At 41.5% G+C, this 19,872-nt stretch overlaps 1 protein-coding gene across 3 annotated transcripts in view; it reads left to right on the forward strand.

The window, feature by feature from the left end:
• Nucleotides 1–19,872, forward strand: part of ESPN (espin) — a 917,745-nt gene that overhangs the window by 52,058 nt on the left and 845,815 nt on the right. For all 3 annotated transcript variants that reach the window (XM_069240012.1, XM_069240013.1, XM_069240014.1), the window contains exon 2: nt 812–1,005. In XM_069240012.1, the coding sequence (XP_069096113.1) occupies nt 812–1,005 (194 nt within the window). The remainder of the gene's footprint in view (nt 1–811; nt 1,006–19,872) is intronic.

The raw sequence follows: 19,872 nt of genomic DNA on the forward strand, positions 1-19,872 counted from the left end.
CAACACCCCCCACCCCCCTCCCCTAACGGACGATCGACTTACCTGTTCCGTCGATCCTCCGGGAGGGGACGGGAGCCATGGGGGCTGCTCCTCTGACACCACACCGCCAACAGAACACCGCCACGCCGAATCATAGGACGTGATTCGGTGGGCGGTGTTCTGTTGGCGTGGCGGTGGAGCAACCTCCACTTCCCCGCCGCCCGCCAGTATGGCTGTTGGCGGCTCTCCGTCGGTAAAAGGACGGAGAGCAGCCAACAGTCATAATACGCCGAGCGGCAAACTGCCACTAGCGGGGGTCTTCCGCACGGCGCCCCCTCGGCGGTCTTGTAAAAAGACCGCCGAGGTTGAAATGACCACCTTAGACCCATATTTATACTTTTTTAGCGCCGCATTTGCGCCGCTTTTGTGTCAAAAATATGACGCAAATGCGGCGCTAAAAAAAGTATAGATATGGGCCTTAGGCTGCACTATTAGCCCACAATCGTCCAAACAAGCACAGCATAGGGTGTGACAAGCTACGGTCAATAGAAAGCGCTTCGGAAAGTTATTAGGAAAATGAATCACTATATAAATGCAACTACGATGCAATGCAATTTTTATGTGTTAGGTATCCAACACTCTCATAATTTGTCCATCTGAAAAATGTATACATGGAGTTTTAATTATTAGGTAGCCTGTTAGGAAAGACACGCTTGATTTTATTGATTCTATTTTCACCTATAGGAAGCCATTCAAAACATATTTATGATCCTATTTACATAATTTCTGTAGCATCGTCAAAGATGTAATTATATTTTTGTTCTATCAACAGGAGAAAGATAATTCCGGTGCCACGATTCTGCATCTTGCTGCAAGGTTCGGTCACCACGAAATAATCAATTGGTTACTGCGATTCGGAAGCAGCGACGCGATGGTTACTACAGACACAGGAGCATTACCTATTCACTATGCAGCGGCCAAAGGAGACCTCCCCTCGTTACAGTATTTGTTAGAAGACTGTCCAAAGTAAGGATTCTACTTTATCAACAAACATAGAATAAACACATTAGGCTGATTCAGTGGAAATATTGCTGGATTGTTATGGTCAGTGCCAAATCATTGTGATAGACCAGTGGTTCCCAACCTTTTGACTTCTGTGGACCCCGACTTTTGAAGTACAGGGAACCCAGGAACCCCCACTGAATCATTATTGGAATCCGGGGACCCCCCAATGAATCATTACTGAAAGCTGGGGACCTAATCTGTTGATATTATTACATTTTCTGAGCAGTCACAGACCCCATGAGGAGGCTTTGTGGACCCCCATGGGTCCCCGGAACAGAGGTTGGCAACCACTGCTATACACTAAATATTTACATATTTTTCAGGGCTGTTTTGTGTAATTACAATATGCAAACACACTAGCGTGTTGTAAGGTGAACTAACATTATATGCTGAAGGAACCTGACAAATCCTTACAAATTCATCTACAAGCAAAACATGAAATGCTTTTCATCTCATTACTTTGCATGCAAACATTGCATTAACATTAAGATTCCATTACACTGAGTAAAATTCAGACTCCCATTTTAGTTGCTTTTGAAAATAAACCAAAGGCAATTATAAACTGTTTTTTATTCCATACAAAAAGAAATGTGGACTGCTTCCTCACTTCAGAGTTGTTGCCATTTACTTCTATTACGGGTACTGCTGCTTTTAGTGCTACTAACAGTTTTTCAACTACTTCTATTTTTAGTACTATTTCCACTGTAGTTACAAGTAGGTCTGTCCCCTGTAGTACGTGTAGGGCTAACATGCATATCATAATTACTGCCATTAGTATTACTAATGTTACTACTCCAGGTAGTAGCACTACTATAAGTGATAATACAAATGCTAACACTGCTTTTATTTTTATCACTGTAAGTACTTTTGATTTTATAAGTACTACTGGTACCACAACATCAGGGCCTAGTAATAGTGCTTAAGCATCAAGCAATATTTAGATTACTACTACTAGTAGAACTGAAAATTAGTTTTGAATAGTAATTCTATTATTACTGCTGCTTATAGAAGGCCTACTGGTCCTACTACTAGCACTACTAGTGCTACAAGCTACTCTATGTATACAGGTAACACAGAAAACTATGAATTATTTTACTAATACTCATGCTACTTCTAGAGCCAGCACAGCCACTAATTCTATTAATGTTTGCTACTGGTGCCCCTTCTACTGGCACTACTGCTAATTATAGCACTACTTCTACTATGCCCACTATCATGTTTGCAGCTATAATTTACTAGATGATTCACCCCATCTCGCCAGTCACAGTGATGTGGCCATTAATATTGTAGCATGTGCAGTGGCACCCAGGCCTAGGATTCTGAGGGGCTCAATGCACTCAAAATATAGCTGTATTTTACTACCAAACCAGGGTGTCACCAAGCCGTGGTCCTTTGCTTTCAAAAGGGCTCAAGGCAGCCCTACCATGCGGCTGCTCAACCATATTATATCTTGTCTGCGTTCTGTTCATGGTTTCACAATGTCCACGAAAAGCTAAATGTGTGAATCCGCCACCTGATGTTTACTCCATGAAATTGTTGCAACCCAAAGTCTAGTCAATGAGTTTGAACTCAATGAGTTCACCTAATACCATGCTGATGAATCAGCAAAGTGCTGTGAGGTGGACAAAAGAAGACAACCTTTGATCTTCTTAATGTCAAGAGGTGTGTCACACACATACTGACGTCACAAAATTAAACATTCCAATTAAAGGTCAGTTGTATATCCACTCATTTAAATGGCTAAAATCTCGAACTGGAATAAAGTACTTTGTTTATTTGAAAAGCTGTATTTTTTGCAATTCCAGTATTTTGCAATGAAATGTAGTACAGGGGCTAGTGAAATAATGCAAGATGACACATCAGTTACATAGTAGTTGTACTCTGATCATAATGGTATTCAGTGCAGCTTTTGCAACATCTTTCATGTGCTCAGGGGCCTACATAACGAAGGTGCAACTAAAAGGTGCAAAAAGTTTCACATTTTATTTTTCACTTGGTTGCCAGATGAAGGAAATGGACCCAGTGGCGTACATGTTCATGACATATGCTCCCGTCTATAGTTTTAAAAGTTTTGCTACTGTGTCTCTTTTTTGCTCATATTTCCTCCCTTTTTATTTATAATTCCTCATTTGTCAACGACTTTGAGCAAGGGGACACATGTAGAGTTCAAATATTATACACAATACAAAATGTGAAGCCTTGCCTTCTGTACATCGTCTTTGTTCACAACTCCACTGCCCAGTGCTGATATTGAGTGTAATTGACACTTCGTCCACAATGTGACTATCTCCCTGAATCTGGCGGATTGAAATTGAATTAAACTAATAGCCCTGAAGAAGTCCTGTCTTAAGGACGAAACGCTTTGGCTGTTTCTACTATGAATGTGTCCTATTTTTAAAGAAACGAAGAATAAAGAGAAGATGTTAATGAACTTACATTTAAGAACTGGACTTTTTAATATTGTTTAGTGTGGTGCACCATCAATATTTGAATTGTTCATAATTCTTTTTTTAAGGATTGCACCTTGGCAGCAGATATTAGGATGAGTGCACACATGAGCAATTTTCTAGTTTTTTTATTAAAATCTTAGTGTACAGCAGGGGATGGGGGTTAGGTGCATGGAGCTATAGCCCGCTGCCACTTGCTTAGATAGTATTATACACTTGCAGAGTTGTTCAAGTGTATATTAGTTACTTAGGGCCTTATTTAGAGCTTGGCGGATACTGTCACAGATATGTTGGATGTCCTGTCTGCCTTATTACAAGTGCATTACAGCCTATGGCACTTGTAGTATGCAGCAGCCGCAGGTGGCATTCAATAATGATGGCGCCACATTTTCCTTTTGTGTCACTCCGATAATGACAAAATACAAACTACTATCGCCGCGCCCTACTTTATTGAAATATGTGAATTTACCAAAAAGGAATCATGCATACTGTATGCTTTCTTTTTGGTCAATTCACATATTTCAATAATGCAAAGAGGGGTGATAATAGTTTGCATTACGTCATTATTGGAGTAACACAAAAAGAACGCATACCTAAATTCAGCATTGTGGCATAATGTCACCTACCTTTCATCAAGAAGTTTCTGATTTCTTATCCGAAATGGCTCCATGCCTCACTCTTTCCACAGCTGCTCTGCTTCCCCGGGGCCTTGCTCCTGTGACTCCATTGCCCTTGCTGCATTGCTGTAGTGTTAACCTGGACCTGGAACTTTTCCTTCTCAGAGCGGCACACGTTTTTCCGCCACCAGCGTTTAGTTAGGTGGAGTTTGCTAATTCACTAGGCAAGAACATGCATAATAATGACTCTTTGCAAAGTTTATAAGTTGCCATGAAGGGTGAGGTCTGCCTCCTTCACACAGCCTCCTCACTCCGAGCTGTACACAAGGCCATGGCACTCTAAAAGCAATGTGCAAATAATCACTGGTTTTGATGCGCACAGAATGGGCATGGTGTCTTTAGCTAGCGTTGACCCAGCGTAGCCTAGCCAGTCCTAACGCTGCACATAAAAATACAGAGTATTAGACTGTCATTGAAGAATATGAGAGCAGGGATGGGATTGGCTTGAACGGGGCAACCCAGTGCTCCATCAGAGACCAGGCACTTGCCGTCTCTGCCCCCCAGGCTCTCCAACAGTGCGATATCCTGAGGCTTTGAAAGTGCGGATGTCAGATTGGACTCACTTGATCATTTGTTATGCTTGACGTGTGCACTGTAATTTATGGCTGCCATTTGATCACAGCTACATTAACAGAGAGCAGGGATGGGATCGGCTTGAACGGGGCAACCCAGTGCTCCATCAGAGACCAGGCACTTGCCGTCTCTGCCCCCCAGGCTCTCCAACAGTGCGATATCCTGAGGCTTTGAAAGTGCGGATGTCAGATTGGACTCACTTGATCATTTGTTATGCTTGACGTGTGCACTGTAATTTATGGCTGCCATTTGATCACAGCTACATTAACAGAGGGGCGGCCATGCCTTCTCCTGCTGCACTATTAACATTGCGGCTCGGGCTGCATGATAACATTTGCACAAATCACACTTGCACAGCCAAGATCAAGTATTGTGTGGCAACTCCTAAGTGCCTCATCTGTCTCTATGGATGAACTGCCGCTGGTACTATGTGGGTTATTTGTCATGTTTCGACAGAGTATCCTGTCCACCAAACTCTAAATAGGGCACTTAGGGCCTGACTTAGATATTGGTGGATGGGTTACTCTATCACAACGGTGACGGATATCCCATGCCCTGAAATCTTAATCTCATAGTAAATAATGGGATTTAGATATCGGCAGATGGGATTTACGTCATGTTGTGATGGAGAAACCCATTCACCAATTTCAAAATCAAGCCCTTAGTGAAGATTTATTTCCCCTCCCTTTTATTACAAAGCCCCAGTGTATCATTAGTTTTGATCAGTGCTCCATATTCGTCATGGACTTGTCGTTGAATAGGGTCAAATCCGTTTTAAGTTGTACTGCAGGTGTTTGGCAGGAAATCATCCATCATTACCATCAAATTGAAGAAAGACACTTCTCCTATTCTGCTGTTGGTACCATTACACAAATAATTCCTTGATAAATTGCTTTAACAGGCATGGCCTTTGCAACAGTTTCAGGAGCCACCAGAAAAGATTGTTCTGTTCACATATTTTGCACTTTGAAGCACTAGAGGCATTTCACGATTTCTTACTTTGCTTTATGTCTTATAATTCCTTTTGATCAGACGTGGTGTTCTGTAGTTTCCCCATTGGTTGTTTTACCTAGTTGATCCTTTAGAAGTGTCCCTTTTTTAGGGTCGAGCGCGAAAGCGCTCTGTCCCTGGTGTAATCTCTCTATGGGCTTTTAATTTTTAACCCCGCCCATCTCATGCCCATCTCTTTCGTTGGTTCGTGGGCTTGCCTTTTAAAATTCGCTTGATTTCATTAGTGAAAGTCACACTCACGTCATGCCTTTTCTGGTGTTTAGTCCGCCTTGAGCACAGCGGCAACTACTGAAAACAAATACGAGGCTCGATGTTTTCTGTATAGTTTCTGGTCTACTTTTTCTCTTTATTTCGCAGGCAGCGCGATCTTGCTGGGAGGTAACCGAGCGCTTCGCATGGCATCGACACTGTTACATGGATAATTGCACTTTTGCCAGTTACATGGATTATTGCACTTTTGCCGATACGTTTCATTGCGAACAAACCTCTGTTTCCTTTTGTGTGTCTGCTTTCCGGTCATGGCGGCCGTGAGCTCGATTATGTGACACTGTTTTACTTTTCAGTTTATGTGGCAAGAAATGTCCGGTTAGGAGATTAGAACGCTATTAGCTCTAACTCGAGCAAACGCGAGACCCATTGCATTGCAAATGCATGTTCTTATGTTCTTTTCTGCTTAACATGGATGTCACTGCCTAGTACGGATGTCAAATAGGGGTAGTCATGGGCAGATGCTGCTACCCCTGGCTTGCCTTTCGGTATTGGCATTACCGTTGATACACCTGATCCCGAAGACAACAACAAAACAAGTTAGTAAGTGAGTAACCCTCTGGGCCCTGCTTACTTCATATGGTTCTCACCTCTTGCCCTTTCTGTAACCACTCTGAAGCAAGTAAGAGGTGGTTGACGGGCAAAGTGTAATGCAAGGAGGGGAACTCTGTAAAGCCATTAAGGGTTAAAAGGCTATGTGAGGTCTATTTTGCAAAGCCTGTCAATTTGGTGAGTCAATACAGGGTTTTCCAACTAGACTCCCTGCTTTTGAAACATCCTGCGACTGGTGCCATCAAGACCTGCTATGTTACATTTTCATTACCTTTTGTTAGAATGTTCCTAGCACAGTTCAGCACCTCCCATTTGCTGTATGGCATATAACTGTCCGTTTTGTGGTAAATATTTCCCATTAGTACAAGGGTGTTCACCACTGGTTGGTGGGAACCGCGATCAGTCCATGTAAATTGTACTTATTTAGATTCATTGTATGACCTTTGCTGTGTTGAACATATCCTATTTATTTTTCCACTTTTTTCATTTAAAATGTTTATAAAGCACACGTTTACCCAGAAGAAGGTAGGACACTACACTAGATGTAACAAGAAGATAAGAGTGATAAATAATTGAAGTACTTAATATAAAAGACAAAACAAAAAAAAAGAAAGAAATCAAAACGATTAACCTGGAGACACCATTTCATCGCTCTACATGTGAAAATAAGGCTCTAAATAATTTGATAATAAATGTGTAGCCTAACTGCCACCGCCGGTTTTGTAATGCTTCATATTTAATATTGCAAGCAAGATGTTTGACATATAATCGTTTGAATTGCCAAAAAAGAAGCATTGTTGGCCAGTGCCAGGCCAGTTCTCCAGGGTGGAGAGACTCAGGGCATCTGGACAATCCTTGCAACAAGTATTGCTTTTGGCCCTGGATCTCAGGAATCAGCTATTGCTGCTTCGCTGTTTTCGCACAAGTCACTGTAAAGGGTAGCCTTCTAGCGCTGCTTCTCTGCCCTTGATGTAATCTGGTCAGTTTGTACCTATAGGCTTGCTTATTTATTTATTTAACGGATTTCCAAGGCGCTCCTGAGCATAAAGTTTTGGCACACTTTATGATAAACTGCAAAGGTCAAGATACACATATGCCAAATATAACCTGATCAAGGGTAAAGCAGTAAACTTGGGGAGTAGGTTCTGGATCAATGGGAACAACATGTTTGTTAGATATACATCTAAGGGTGAGAACAGGTACATGGGTTAATTTTTTTCTCCATTGAAACGGAGTTCCAGAAAGTTGTTGTGCCAATGGAGAAGGTTTGGTTCAGTAACTCGAATTCTTTCGGTCAGGAGTTGCCCAGAGTAAAGAAACTTGTTGGGGAGAACCCTTTCACCATCTAAGTAGGTTGGACAGATAAGGAGGTCAATAAGGGTGAATGGGGTTATATGCCTGTTAGAAATTGGGTCTCTAGTTGGCAGAGGTTTGCACTCCATTTAAATGGGGACCACAATCCTAGTCAGGGCAAGTAAGATACACACTAAAAGTTTGCCTGTGCTCACTCTCTGCTAGCTTGGCACAGAGCAGTCAGGCTAAAAAGGCAATGCGTAAAGTATTTGTGCACATTCACAGTAACGCAGTGAAAGCATCACAAAATGACTCCACATAAGTTTAGTAAAATAGCCCATATGTATCTAAGTAAAACAAGACCACAATGAAAAAAATCCAACATACCCAAGGTAAGTTATGACATTATAAATGTTAAATCAAAAGGCGGTACTTTAAAGACAATAGCTCCCACATGGGGTATTTGGTCGCAGTGGACCAAGGCTAATCCAAAAGTGTGATGGATCACGGGCCACGTACAGGAGGCACACAGACCTTTTGACAGTACTTTGGTTTTGTTGAGACTCGTGACAATGCGCTGATCCACAAGCGATGGCTACTGGTTTCGATGCGTTGATGCTGCACCGGCCAAGCTGGGGCTGCGCTGGAAGTTGGAATCATTGCGTCGTGCAGTCGGTCATTGGTGTCCATGTATTAGGTGCAGGCGGCGGCAAAAGCGGTGTTCATGCAGTGGGATGTGGAGGTTCCAAGTGATGCGCTGGTGTCATTGCATCAGTTCTTGTGTGGCAGCACCACACTCAACTCCAAGGGCCTAGGATGGGACTTGGCACCACCTGCAGAGCAGGACTCTCAGCAGAGGAGTCCGTTGCTGGTAGCAAGATGCAGGTGAAGTCTTTGATGTCCCTGAGACTTCAGAAATAGGAGGCAAGCTCAGTCAGGCCCTTGGAGAAACTTTAGATTGCAGGATGCTTGGTTAATGTTTACAATGGTGTTAACTTACAACTGGGACTCAACATGAGCTAAGGTTACCGATGAAGTTTTCCTTATGTTTATAGTTGGGGCTATAATTAAGACCGAGAGTGGTGACAAATCGAAAATTAGGAAATGTAAAAATTAATATATTTTTGGATATTAACAACGAAAAGGAAATACTGCAACTACATAAATGCATGGAATTAAAAATATTGTGTCATTAACTAGAAGAGGACTGCAAGTGTTTGAAGTTAGTTTGCTGAGCGGTGTTTAGTTTAGGGATGGAGTTGCATTTTGGGGTAACTTTAGGGTAAGCTTAAGATATGTTTACACCTTCCTAATTGGTCTTCCCAAAATTGTGTGCGGCACCTCTTAAAGACACACGTTATTCTACTGCTTGCCTACCTTTCCATTATTGAATAATGTATGAAAGAGCGCCTGTTAAACCTAATCGTAAATGCACTTTGCATTACATTTCAACTCTCTGCTATCATGGGAATCTTTTTACTCGCTGTACTGTTGATAATTCCTGATATTACAGATTGTTTCTGATTGTACACGTATATTTCTGCAAAATGTTGTTTTTTAGGTCTGGCCTTTGACACAGCTTTAACTGTCAGGACATACAAAGGTTTTTTCCCAAAAAATCAAACATAATATACGTCTGTTGGTCAGCAGGCTACATTCATTGATCTGTTAAATTGTAATTCACATTTTTCCTCTGTCTACCACACAGCATCGGACAATGGGTCAGTCCACTTTACTCACGGGCATCCTTTACTTTGAGTGACTTCACAGAGCTTGTGCACATTGTTCAAAATCTCCTTAAAATGGTTCCTTTCTCTACAGTGATAAAGTTGGTTCAAAAGTGTTTTCTGTAATTGTATTTTTTTGTTATCTTGAAAAAAACACTATTACATTTGCCTTCACTTCATGTGTCTTGTTAAATGATGCTTCATTTCTGATATACTTTTTAAAGTTGCTGTTATAAAGAGTCCAGTGACACTGTGGCATTGTACCTGCCTGCAGTTGAGTGCTGGATTGGGTGGTGATTTCTTCTTGTCACCTTCATAAAAAAATTATAAAATGCACGGCACAACTGAAAAGCTTCTTATTTAACTAATCTGTAGTAAAGCAGCCAACTCAGTGAATGCTTTTTAAATTGAACAACTTTATTATAAGCACATGATGGCCTCATTTAGATAGCATGTTTTGTTTTTATTTTTATGGATATGCTTGCAATAACAATTTAGGGCTGGACATAAATGACGTTATTCTGCGTTGCGTAGTTATGCAGAATTACCTACAAATTCTGCATGATTATGTGAGAAGATTACTTATGGTTTTAGCTCTATTTTCCTAGCACAAAAATGTGCCTTCACATCCAAAGTTGACTCGAGGATTCAACTTGCACTTAAAAATAGCATTAAATGTAACAGAACATGAATAGCAGAGCAAGCAGCCACTCATGCTTGCTAAATGTTTACTTTGGGGTAGGGTATCCCCCTAAACTTACTCTCAGCATTTAGCGCTAGTTTCTTGCATGTAAAATGAATGCATGGTTGCATTTTGCACTAAGAAAATAGCATTGAAGGCAAAAGAACATAAGGAGCAGCGTGAGCAGCCACTCACGCTTGCTAAATTGCAATTGTAACTGTATTTATATAGCGCTTACTACCCCTGTTGAAGCACTGAAACACTTTTTGGCAAGTAGCACACTACTCCAGAACCCAAAAGGATTAGTGGTGGATTGGTATAGGGAATTATGAGTACAGTATTAGTACAGGGAGGTATAAGTTAATTTGAGCTAAGGACCTGAGAGTCTGTTATTTGGATTGAATAGATTAACAGGGGGGTGGAGAAGGGAAGAATACACAAGTGTTAATTGGGAGATCATAGTAGTAAGATGAGGTTTGGGATGAGTAAATGTGCTCTTCCAGTAGGATTTTCCCCCGAATGACTCTTAATTAATTATGTTATTATCAGTAAAGGTAGGATCTGCCAGTGGCTGGTGGTGATGGAAGAGATCGGTTTCAGGGGGTCCACACCATTTTAGGTACCTTTCTATCCCCTCACATTTTTCTTCTTAATTATGGTGATGGATATTACTTTTGAGGACATCAGCCAATGGTTTTGGTTGGTTATACTGCAGCTCAGATTAATCATATGATGTATTTTAATATTTGTAGGAGATTGTTCTGTTTTCTTTAACATCCTTGTCCTGAGGATGGTCTCCTGGATGAAAATGTTTAGAGGCCAAAACGTCGACGCATTACCCATCTTTCTGTGGAAACTTTTGGAGTATTGACACTTTGTTATATGGATCTATCATACAATTTGTAAATTTTCAGAAATTGGGTACTAAGTATATTGACACATGTTGGAAAACAGTGAAAGTCAATCCTGACATTGTTGATGTACTTGAAACCTCTTTGCTATTTAAATCCCCATTATCAGTGGATTTTTTGTGGATTTCTTTTGGTATTCATTGATTAAACTTTGCACTTTGTACCAATCACAATTGTCTCAAGCACTGCGACCTGCAGACATTATTTGTTCTGTTTGATTAATAATTGTGCAAGTCACTGTTTGATTCAATCCAAATGCCAGTGAATTCCATCATTGATTAATTTTCATTCACTGAACAGTTATTACAACTAAATAACTTGTAGGCATTCTTACCTGTTATCATTTTTAAAATCATATTTTACCCCGAATTGTGATTTATGATCTGACTTTGCCATTAAAGAGGATTTTGAATTACAATTCATTTGGGTTCAAACTTAACATTCTTATCTGTCCCTAATCTAAATTTAGCAGTTATCAGATGTAATAAAGTAACCCAATGATATCCAAAGGGAGAGATAGCCCTTACAGTGGTGAAAAGGGAGCTTTTTGCCACCAGGACATGTAAAACTCAAAAGCACATGTCCTACTTTTTAAATATAATGCACCCTGCCCTGTGACATGTTTAGGGTCCACCTTAGGTGTAACGTATATGTTTGGAAAAGGAAGGTTTAGGCCTGGCACAAGGTTTATTTTGCCAGGTTGAATGTGTAGTTTTAAAATATCACTACAAACTGCAGTGGCACACCTAAAACATGTTTTAAAAGGCTATGTCTGTGGGTTCTAGTGTGAGTGATGCAGGCCCACTATTAGCATTTAACTTACAGGCTCTGTGTACATGTAGTATCCACTAATGTCTTAAATGTAAATTAATGTGCCGATTGGGTGTAGGCCAATTCTTTCATGTTTTATGTAGAGCACACATGCACTTTAGTAGTGCTTAGCAGTTGTAAAGTACACAGAGTCCTAAAGGCAAAACTAATTCCTCAAAACAGGAGGGATGAAGACAAAAAGTTTGGAAGTGACCCTGCAGAGAGGGCCAGGTCCAGCATTGCTCTTCTGTAAAAATTACTTGAAGATCATTTTGACCAAAAATATCGAGTTGTATCCTGAACAAGGTCTAATGAATGCCTGCTTATACCAAGGGTCTAAACAGTGATATATCATGAACGTGGAAATATAGCACCGATATATTGGCATGAAAATGAGTTCCTTGGCCAGAAGACATCCTTTCCTCCAATGTTACATTAGGTAGTTTCGCAAATTGCAACAATAAGACCCATATTTATACTTTTTTAGCGTCGCATCTTCGCCGCTTTTTGACGCAAAAATGGCGCAAACTTACAAAATACAATTGTATTTTGCAAGTTTGCGCCGCTTTTGCGTAAAAAAATGATCCAAATGCGGCGCTAAAAAAGTATAAATATGGGCTTAAATGTTTTCCTTTGATGATCATAGTTGTTAATAAAAGTAGAATTTGAAGCAGGATGGCTGCAAATATGGAAGGCAGCATTAAGCCGATATAATGTTCTGAATGACTCATGCTCAGTGCACTGTTCTGCAACGTATTTGGTGCTTCATCAGAGTCCTTGTTGTGTGAAACAAAGTGTCTGCTAGTAGCAGAAGCCGGTTTCAAACGTAACCTCAAGTGAAGGTGAAGAAAAAAGAAAATATATGTATTCTTGTAATAGTAAGTGTTTAGGATGCAATTGTTTAAAGAGAAACAAGAGGTAACCCTTCGACTACAATCACATGTGGGTACTCCTAAAGGCAGACTGGCCACTAACTCAGTCTGGCTATGTCTGAATCATCTGGCATTAAAGGGTTTGGGACCAAAGGCATGATTGTTTGGGGCTGGTTCATACTACAGGTGCTGACAATCCTTTTTATTATAATATCTGATGATTAGTTTACACCACATCTGCCACACCTGCTTGTAAACAAACGCTAGCCTCTCACAGGTGCCCTCTGTACTGTTCACATGTGCAGGGCAGCGTGAGGGGCATCCCTTTGGACTGCTCAGTGTGGCTTAAAGCACCCAGCCAGATTCAGCTCATAACTAATGCTGAATCTATTTCTGAGGTTAGCCAGATTGCCCATAAAGCCAAGCGCGAAGAGAAGCATGTGTTTCACCTGCAGGTTATTTGCTGGTTTGTTGGAGTTCATACCACATTACCATATTTGGAAGTTGGCCTCACACTGCATGGACGCCAGTGAACCCCTTTTGAGTTTGAAAGCAGATTCAGTCATGGTGCATTGGGCATAACACATCACAACGTCTGATTTTTGTGCATTTATCAGAAAATTCAAGATATCCCTGCGTCATTGGTCCTGTGTGGCGCACAACATGACACATCCATAACCCATGGCAGACATTAAACGAAACTAAAAGCTGAGATCCAAGACTGCAATCAGGATATTTTATTAAAATATACCTGTAAAAGTAATAGCTGTAAAACATATATTACTACTAAAATAAAGCGTAGATGTGGCGTATTCCTCCACACAGAACCTGAATATGAATTGTATTTTTTTTATAGTTTAATATGTTACTCTTATAGTTACACAAATGAATGCAAAAATACCACTTCAGTTCAAAACTGTGGTCTTTTTAGAGCTGGCTAGCACATTATTCTGAATGTTGGTGCGCCATGCTGCAATTTGGAAGGATAAAAGTGATCTGATTGCTTACCTGTGATCTTCATTAAGTCAAGGTCTAGTCTTCCTCATTCTAGACCATACTTTTGTTAGGTGGGTGAGCCTCCTGATACAATTTACCCCAAAGTTCCAGAAATAGGCCTTTCCCCTTCTTGCTACTGAGCGACTGCCTTCCTTTTCCATGTTTTAATTACTCCACCCTTTTCTACACATCCTCTATTCTGCCGTTACCTTATTTTGACGTGCATAAGGACACCATCTCCACTTAAAGGGGTACGAAGGAGAAGAGAAGGTGAGGTATGAGGTAAATAGGTCTGTGACAAAGAAGACTAGGGTTCAGATAATGCAGGGACATCTTAAGGATTTGGGGTGCCCAGGGCCAAACATATTTTGGGGGACCCTGTTCAGAACAGCTTTGTATTTATGATCCAGTTTCAGCTCTTTCATGCTCTCTTTGGCTAGGCCACTGACAGCGACAGGCGCACTGGTCCAAATTCTAAATGTGTTTACATCTAATATTCAGGGATAGTGACGTTTTCTTTTAATATTGTAACACCATAGCAGCTCACTAATATTACTGCAAGTAATCTCTGTGGCACCCTCAACATTTTGATATGTGAGGACCCTGTTTTGAACTAAAATAAACCTATTTATGGATGTTGCAGGAAACATAAACACAACATTTCTCTGCAAAGTCTGTCATAGACTCTCACACATCACCCACATCAAAATAAATTCAAGGGAAACTGTATTTTAAAGTTGCTGTTTGAGAAGTTTTCAAGTTCATCAGAGAAAGACTTCGTAGAACAGAGCTGGGTCGATCAGTGGGCCCCCTGAAAGGCTGAGGGTCCTGGACCAGAGCCCACTTTGCCCATGCCTTAAAACCAGGGGTAGTTTGTACCCTTTGAAAGTGTGGGGGGAGTGAAGTGCCCCACCATTTAAAAAAAAAGAAAAAAAAAAAAAAACCCTCACTCCTAAACCCCAAAATAAACCACCCTCCCTCGAAAAGCCCAAGTAAAACCATAACATTAACTACAAAATAAACACAACCACTACACTTACATACATTACACACACACACACACATGAATTACACATTAAAAGTAAAAAACAGCACTTACACATGGACTGTGTATTCTCCTTGGTGCTCTTCTCATTCTCAAATACCAGAAGAGCTGCCCTAACCAATCCAGACACTGCTCTCATGCTGTTAACCAGCATGAGAGAAGTGCCTGGATTGGATGAAGTGGCCTGGCTGGATGCTTCTTCAGGCCCTGGAGGTCTATGCTTGGTCGCCACTCAGCTGTCTTAAGACAGCTGAGTGGAGAGCTTCAAAGTGCACATGTCACTTTGGCTGGGCAAAACAGCTGACCAAAATGACACGCACCCTTTGGAGCATCCAGTCAAGCCACTGCTCCAGTCCTCTGCTGCCACGCCCAGCATGTGTTTGGGTTTGTGTGCTGCACAGAGAAAAATAAAATGGCTATTACCTTTTTATATTGCCATTTTATTTTTGCCTGCACAGCTCAAGGTGGGTGAGGCCCCAGTGCTCCCCCATCTTTAAGAAGAAACTGCCGCTGCCTAAAACATCTCTAGAGAAATGAAAATAACCAGTACATCATGGCAAAACCTTCTCTTCATCCAATTTCCGCCTCGTGCCAGTCCTTACTTGTGAAAGCATGTGACAAAACTACTTTGCCTGAGTATGCCCTTCAAAAGACATGACTCAGGATGCACTGCCTAGTTATTGATGTATGCATTAAATAGAACCAGATTTCTGAAGCGCTTGAGAATTCAGTATATATACAGATGATACTTTGATATAAAGGAACTGCTTAACTTGAAATGGTGGTTGCGTGATGAGCCCACCATCGCTATTTTTTGGGGCCTGAGACATATTTTTAATCATCAGACTTTGTCCCGGAATAAAAGAGAGAAACGCAGCAAAATGGGACAGGAAGCTGAATAAGTAGAAACAGTAGCGAACTGAAAAAGCAGTGTTAGAAAAGAACCTATGATAGTGAAATGACTGAGAGACAATGCTGCCTCCGGCCAAAGCTGCCAGTTTTGGAACAGGGGAACCATGTTTGATTTCCGGTGGCAGCTTAATGTGCTCTGATTCTGGGCAAGTCACTTAATCTCCCCATGCCTAAAAATATAAAAATGAATCTGACCTTGTATAATGTAACTGGTGCTCATATAAGGCGCTCCAGTGCCCTTGGGCAGAGTTTGTGCTAAATATATAAGTATTGGAGCAGGGATAATATATTGGTGGATGAAAGAGGCGTGAGTAGAATAAAGATTAGACCGCCTTGCTATACAGTAACCTTCACATTTGGAAACAGTGATGATAGGCCTCTTTTTTTTTTAAATGGCAAAGGCAGGGTTTTTTGTTTTTACAAATTAGCCATTGAGTTATTCGAGGAATCTGCTGACCTCATGCCACACGCTTGGAAAACAGAAGTGAAGTATTTCTTACCTTTACTAATGCCTCCAAAACAAACAAACCAAGCATCGGAGGAATATAAATCCTTACTTATTTTCAAATATATAGAGCAATATATGTGAACGTCCAAAGAAAGGAGTGAATGTTCCTCTTCATTTGGTTGTAAAATTGGCAAAATAAACTCTTGAGACATTATAAGATTACTTTGTCTTGAAACAAATCATAGGTGTGGGGCACAAATTACCGAGGGCCCTACTGAAGCTAAACGATGGGCTGACATGATGAGACAAGGAAACTGTGGGTGGCAGAGCTAGAACGGGGGAATCAAGATCGTCGTCTCTGCTTCCCACATATCTTCCTGCACAGCCTTTGGATGAAGAGAACGGTGGAAATGCATAAAGCAACCTCTTGGGCCAAACAAAGGATAGGGTATCCAGCCCTAAGCTACTTGACTCCAAACCTCAGGACAAAATGGAAGAAGAGGACTTGTTTCCTCTGAACATGTTCAGCCAGGGAAGCCCTTCATGGTCTATTCAAAACTGCATTACTTTGTTGGGCAAATGGAATGTAACTGGCAAAGGGAGCAAGCACCCTGCTGAGGTGAACTCCCACACAATTTTCACGCAGAGGGAGATAGCAAATTCGAATGCAAATGAGATGTTTATCTGTCCAGGAAGAGTTTGACCGAAACACCCGAGCCAGATCTGATCACATTGTGCCCCACTCCATAATGATATAAGCTTGGTAACCTAATTGTTAGTTTTGACTAGGGCTGCATGGCGCAGGAGAAAAGCATACCCCTGAAAGACCTAAAGGATTGCTGAAAGCTCCATCCAATTTGACAAATGATTGCAGGCAGGTAGTGACCACTGACGCTCCAACTCGTAACACTGAAATGTGGCTCCTTCTCCCAATGACTGACATCTGAAGTGAGGACAGATGGCAAGGAAGAAGCTAGGGCTATTCTCTTCTAGAGATGTTCTGGAGCCAGGCTCCATGGAAGAACGTGAGGCAATGCAGGAGTCATAGTGATGAGTGTCTCTTAACTCCAGGACTCTGGAAGCTGATACTTGAGAATATGAAAATTCAGGGTCTTGTTGTCAAAGTGAGCCACAGGAGCCAAATGGTGAGGTGGCTACCATAACCCCTAGACTGCATCAAAGAAAGGGACAATAGGTGCATCAAACGGGGCTCTAAACACACCCACACTCTTCTTTTCCTTATAGAAATACTATACCCAAGTTGGTTTGAACCAGTTTCAATAAACGTCTGCTGCTGAGCTGGAGTGTGATGTGATTTTCACAGATTCTGTGGAAATTCGAGTTCTTTCAGGCATCTGCAAATGTTCCGAGGATGGGGGTCTGCATTTGAGAAAGGAGGAGTAAAGATCATCATCCATCAAGATAGGAAATAGCTCTATCCCCTACAGTTTCAAAGAAGCTGCTACCAGGGCCTACACTTCGATGAAGATTTTCAGAGATTAGGGTAGGGCAAAAGGCCGAAGCCTGAAATGCAAGTTTTGGTCTCCCATCACACACTTTAGGAAGTGTTGATATGTAGGATGAATACAGACTTGGAAGAATCCCTCTTTGAGATCTAGAGTCACCAATCAACTTTTGTTCCAGTCATTGGAAACCTCCATTTGATGCTCCTGGTAATCAATGAGGGCCTGATTACGACCTTGGCGGATGGGATATTCATCACAAACGTAACGGATATCCAGCCCGCCCTTTCACAAGTTCCATGGGATATAATGGACCTTGTAATACAGTGGACAGGATATGCGTCGCATTTGTGATGGAGTATCCTATCTGCCAAGGTCGTAATCAAGCACAAAATGCCTTGTTGATACTTGCACATACTTCCCTGTAGGAAAAAGATCATGCTCATCCTTCTCACTTACAACAAGATCTATTGATGGATCTAGTGCATGACGTTTATCAGGAGGAACCTCCCCACGACCCAAAGCTGCAGCCACAGGCACTACAATGAAAGCATGCAGCTCTAAACAAGAAGCAGAAAGAATTGTTTTCGAATTCAGAAGTAGGCTCTGCATTGAGCCTTTTTGTCTGCATCTCTATCTCGCCATATTTCCAACAACAGAAAAATAAAATCACATTCAGGGCAATCTTTCACATTCAGGGCAGTCTTACTCATAGCAGGTTGCTAGGCAACCAAATCTCGTTGTACACGAGTACAGAAAGGGTTTGAGGTATGAAATGCACGAATGAAAGTACATAGGGGCATATTTATGAGCCCCTTGCATCAGAACGTCACTTTTTCTGATGTTTCAGCAGTGTAAAGTACAAAATCATATCTATGATGCCATGCAAAGCCACTTTGTGTTGCTTTGTATGGCCTCATATATATGCAGTAAGGGAAGGCAGCGCAAATCGCTGCGTTGCCTTACTCTGCACTTAGGAGGGTTTCCATGGGCTTTGCAGGTATATTCTGATGCAACACCCATGGATTTTGACGCCTCCCAGATTTACAGAACCGTGTAACCCTGAGGATGCACCAAGATGTACTCCTCCCGAGGTGAAGTGTAATGAGGAAAAAAAAAACTTCTCTTTTTTTCCTCTTTCCATGTGTGCTGCATTCTGCAGCACCCATAGAGAAAAACGCCTCTCAATATTGTTTTGTGCAGGAAGGTAGCCCTTCCTGCACAAAAACAATCCTGCCGACAACACAGGTACCCTTGCACAATCGTGCAAGGGTGCCTGCATTGGTGCTAGGCTTCTAAAACGGCCCCAGCGCAGGGGGTAAGGATAGGAGTGCACCCTATTGCATACATAGGGTGAATTCCTGCCCTTTCACTTTGGGCTAGAGCAGCGCAGCAGGGTGACTAGCTGCGCTGCCCTACGCCAAATCCTGAAAAGTGAGGTCAATAGACTTTTTAGTTTGGGGCCTGATTATGATGACATCACAACTTAAGTAAAGTAAGGATAATTTACTCCCGCTACAGCTGGGAGCCTATAAAAACTGATACCCCTTTGTACTTAGCCGGGAAGCGAACTTCTCTATTCAAGCTGCTGCAAAACAGAATTCTGTGAGATTGGTCAAATGTGTTGCTCCCTTTCTGCTATTTGTGTCTCGCCAGAGGATGGACTTTAGTACCGTTTATAGCACTATCCGAGCACTATGCGTGCATGGAGGGAAGATGCTGAGATAAAAAATAAAAAAAAATTAAAGGGAACATTGGCTCTCCTAGTAGTAAAGGAACTAAACTTACTTATAGCCATAAATTGTTGAGTAAACTGTCTCCACGAGTCTGGCCACACACTAGTTGGGTCTTGGTCATGGAAGTTGGCCTAGCAGGTAAAGAATTTACATTATCAGCTTTTTCACTCTCGTTTGAACACTGTTGGTATGTGAAGATACAATAGTTTACTTGCTAATAGAATGCAGAAATAGCATATATAAAACTAATGTATCTCATGATCCTACAGGAAAGAACAGCAAAGGTTTACACTCACGATCCTCTCGCGAGAGAAAAAAAGATGGTAATGTAAAGTCGTTCATTTTTTTCCTTCCATAACATTACTTGGCATGTTCTTGGCCAACATTATTGGATGATAGAACTCTA

Source organism: Pleurodeles waltl, chromosome 6 (assembly GCF_031143425.1).
Source record: "Pleurodeles waltl isolate 20211129_DDA chromosome 6, aPleWal1.hap1.20221129, whole genome shotgun sequence".
Classification (NCBI taxonomy): domain Eukaryota; kingdom Metazoa; phylum Chordata; class Amphibia; order Caudata; family Salamandridae; genus Pleurodeles; species Pleurodeles waltl.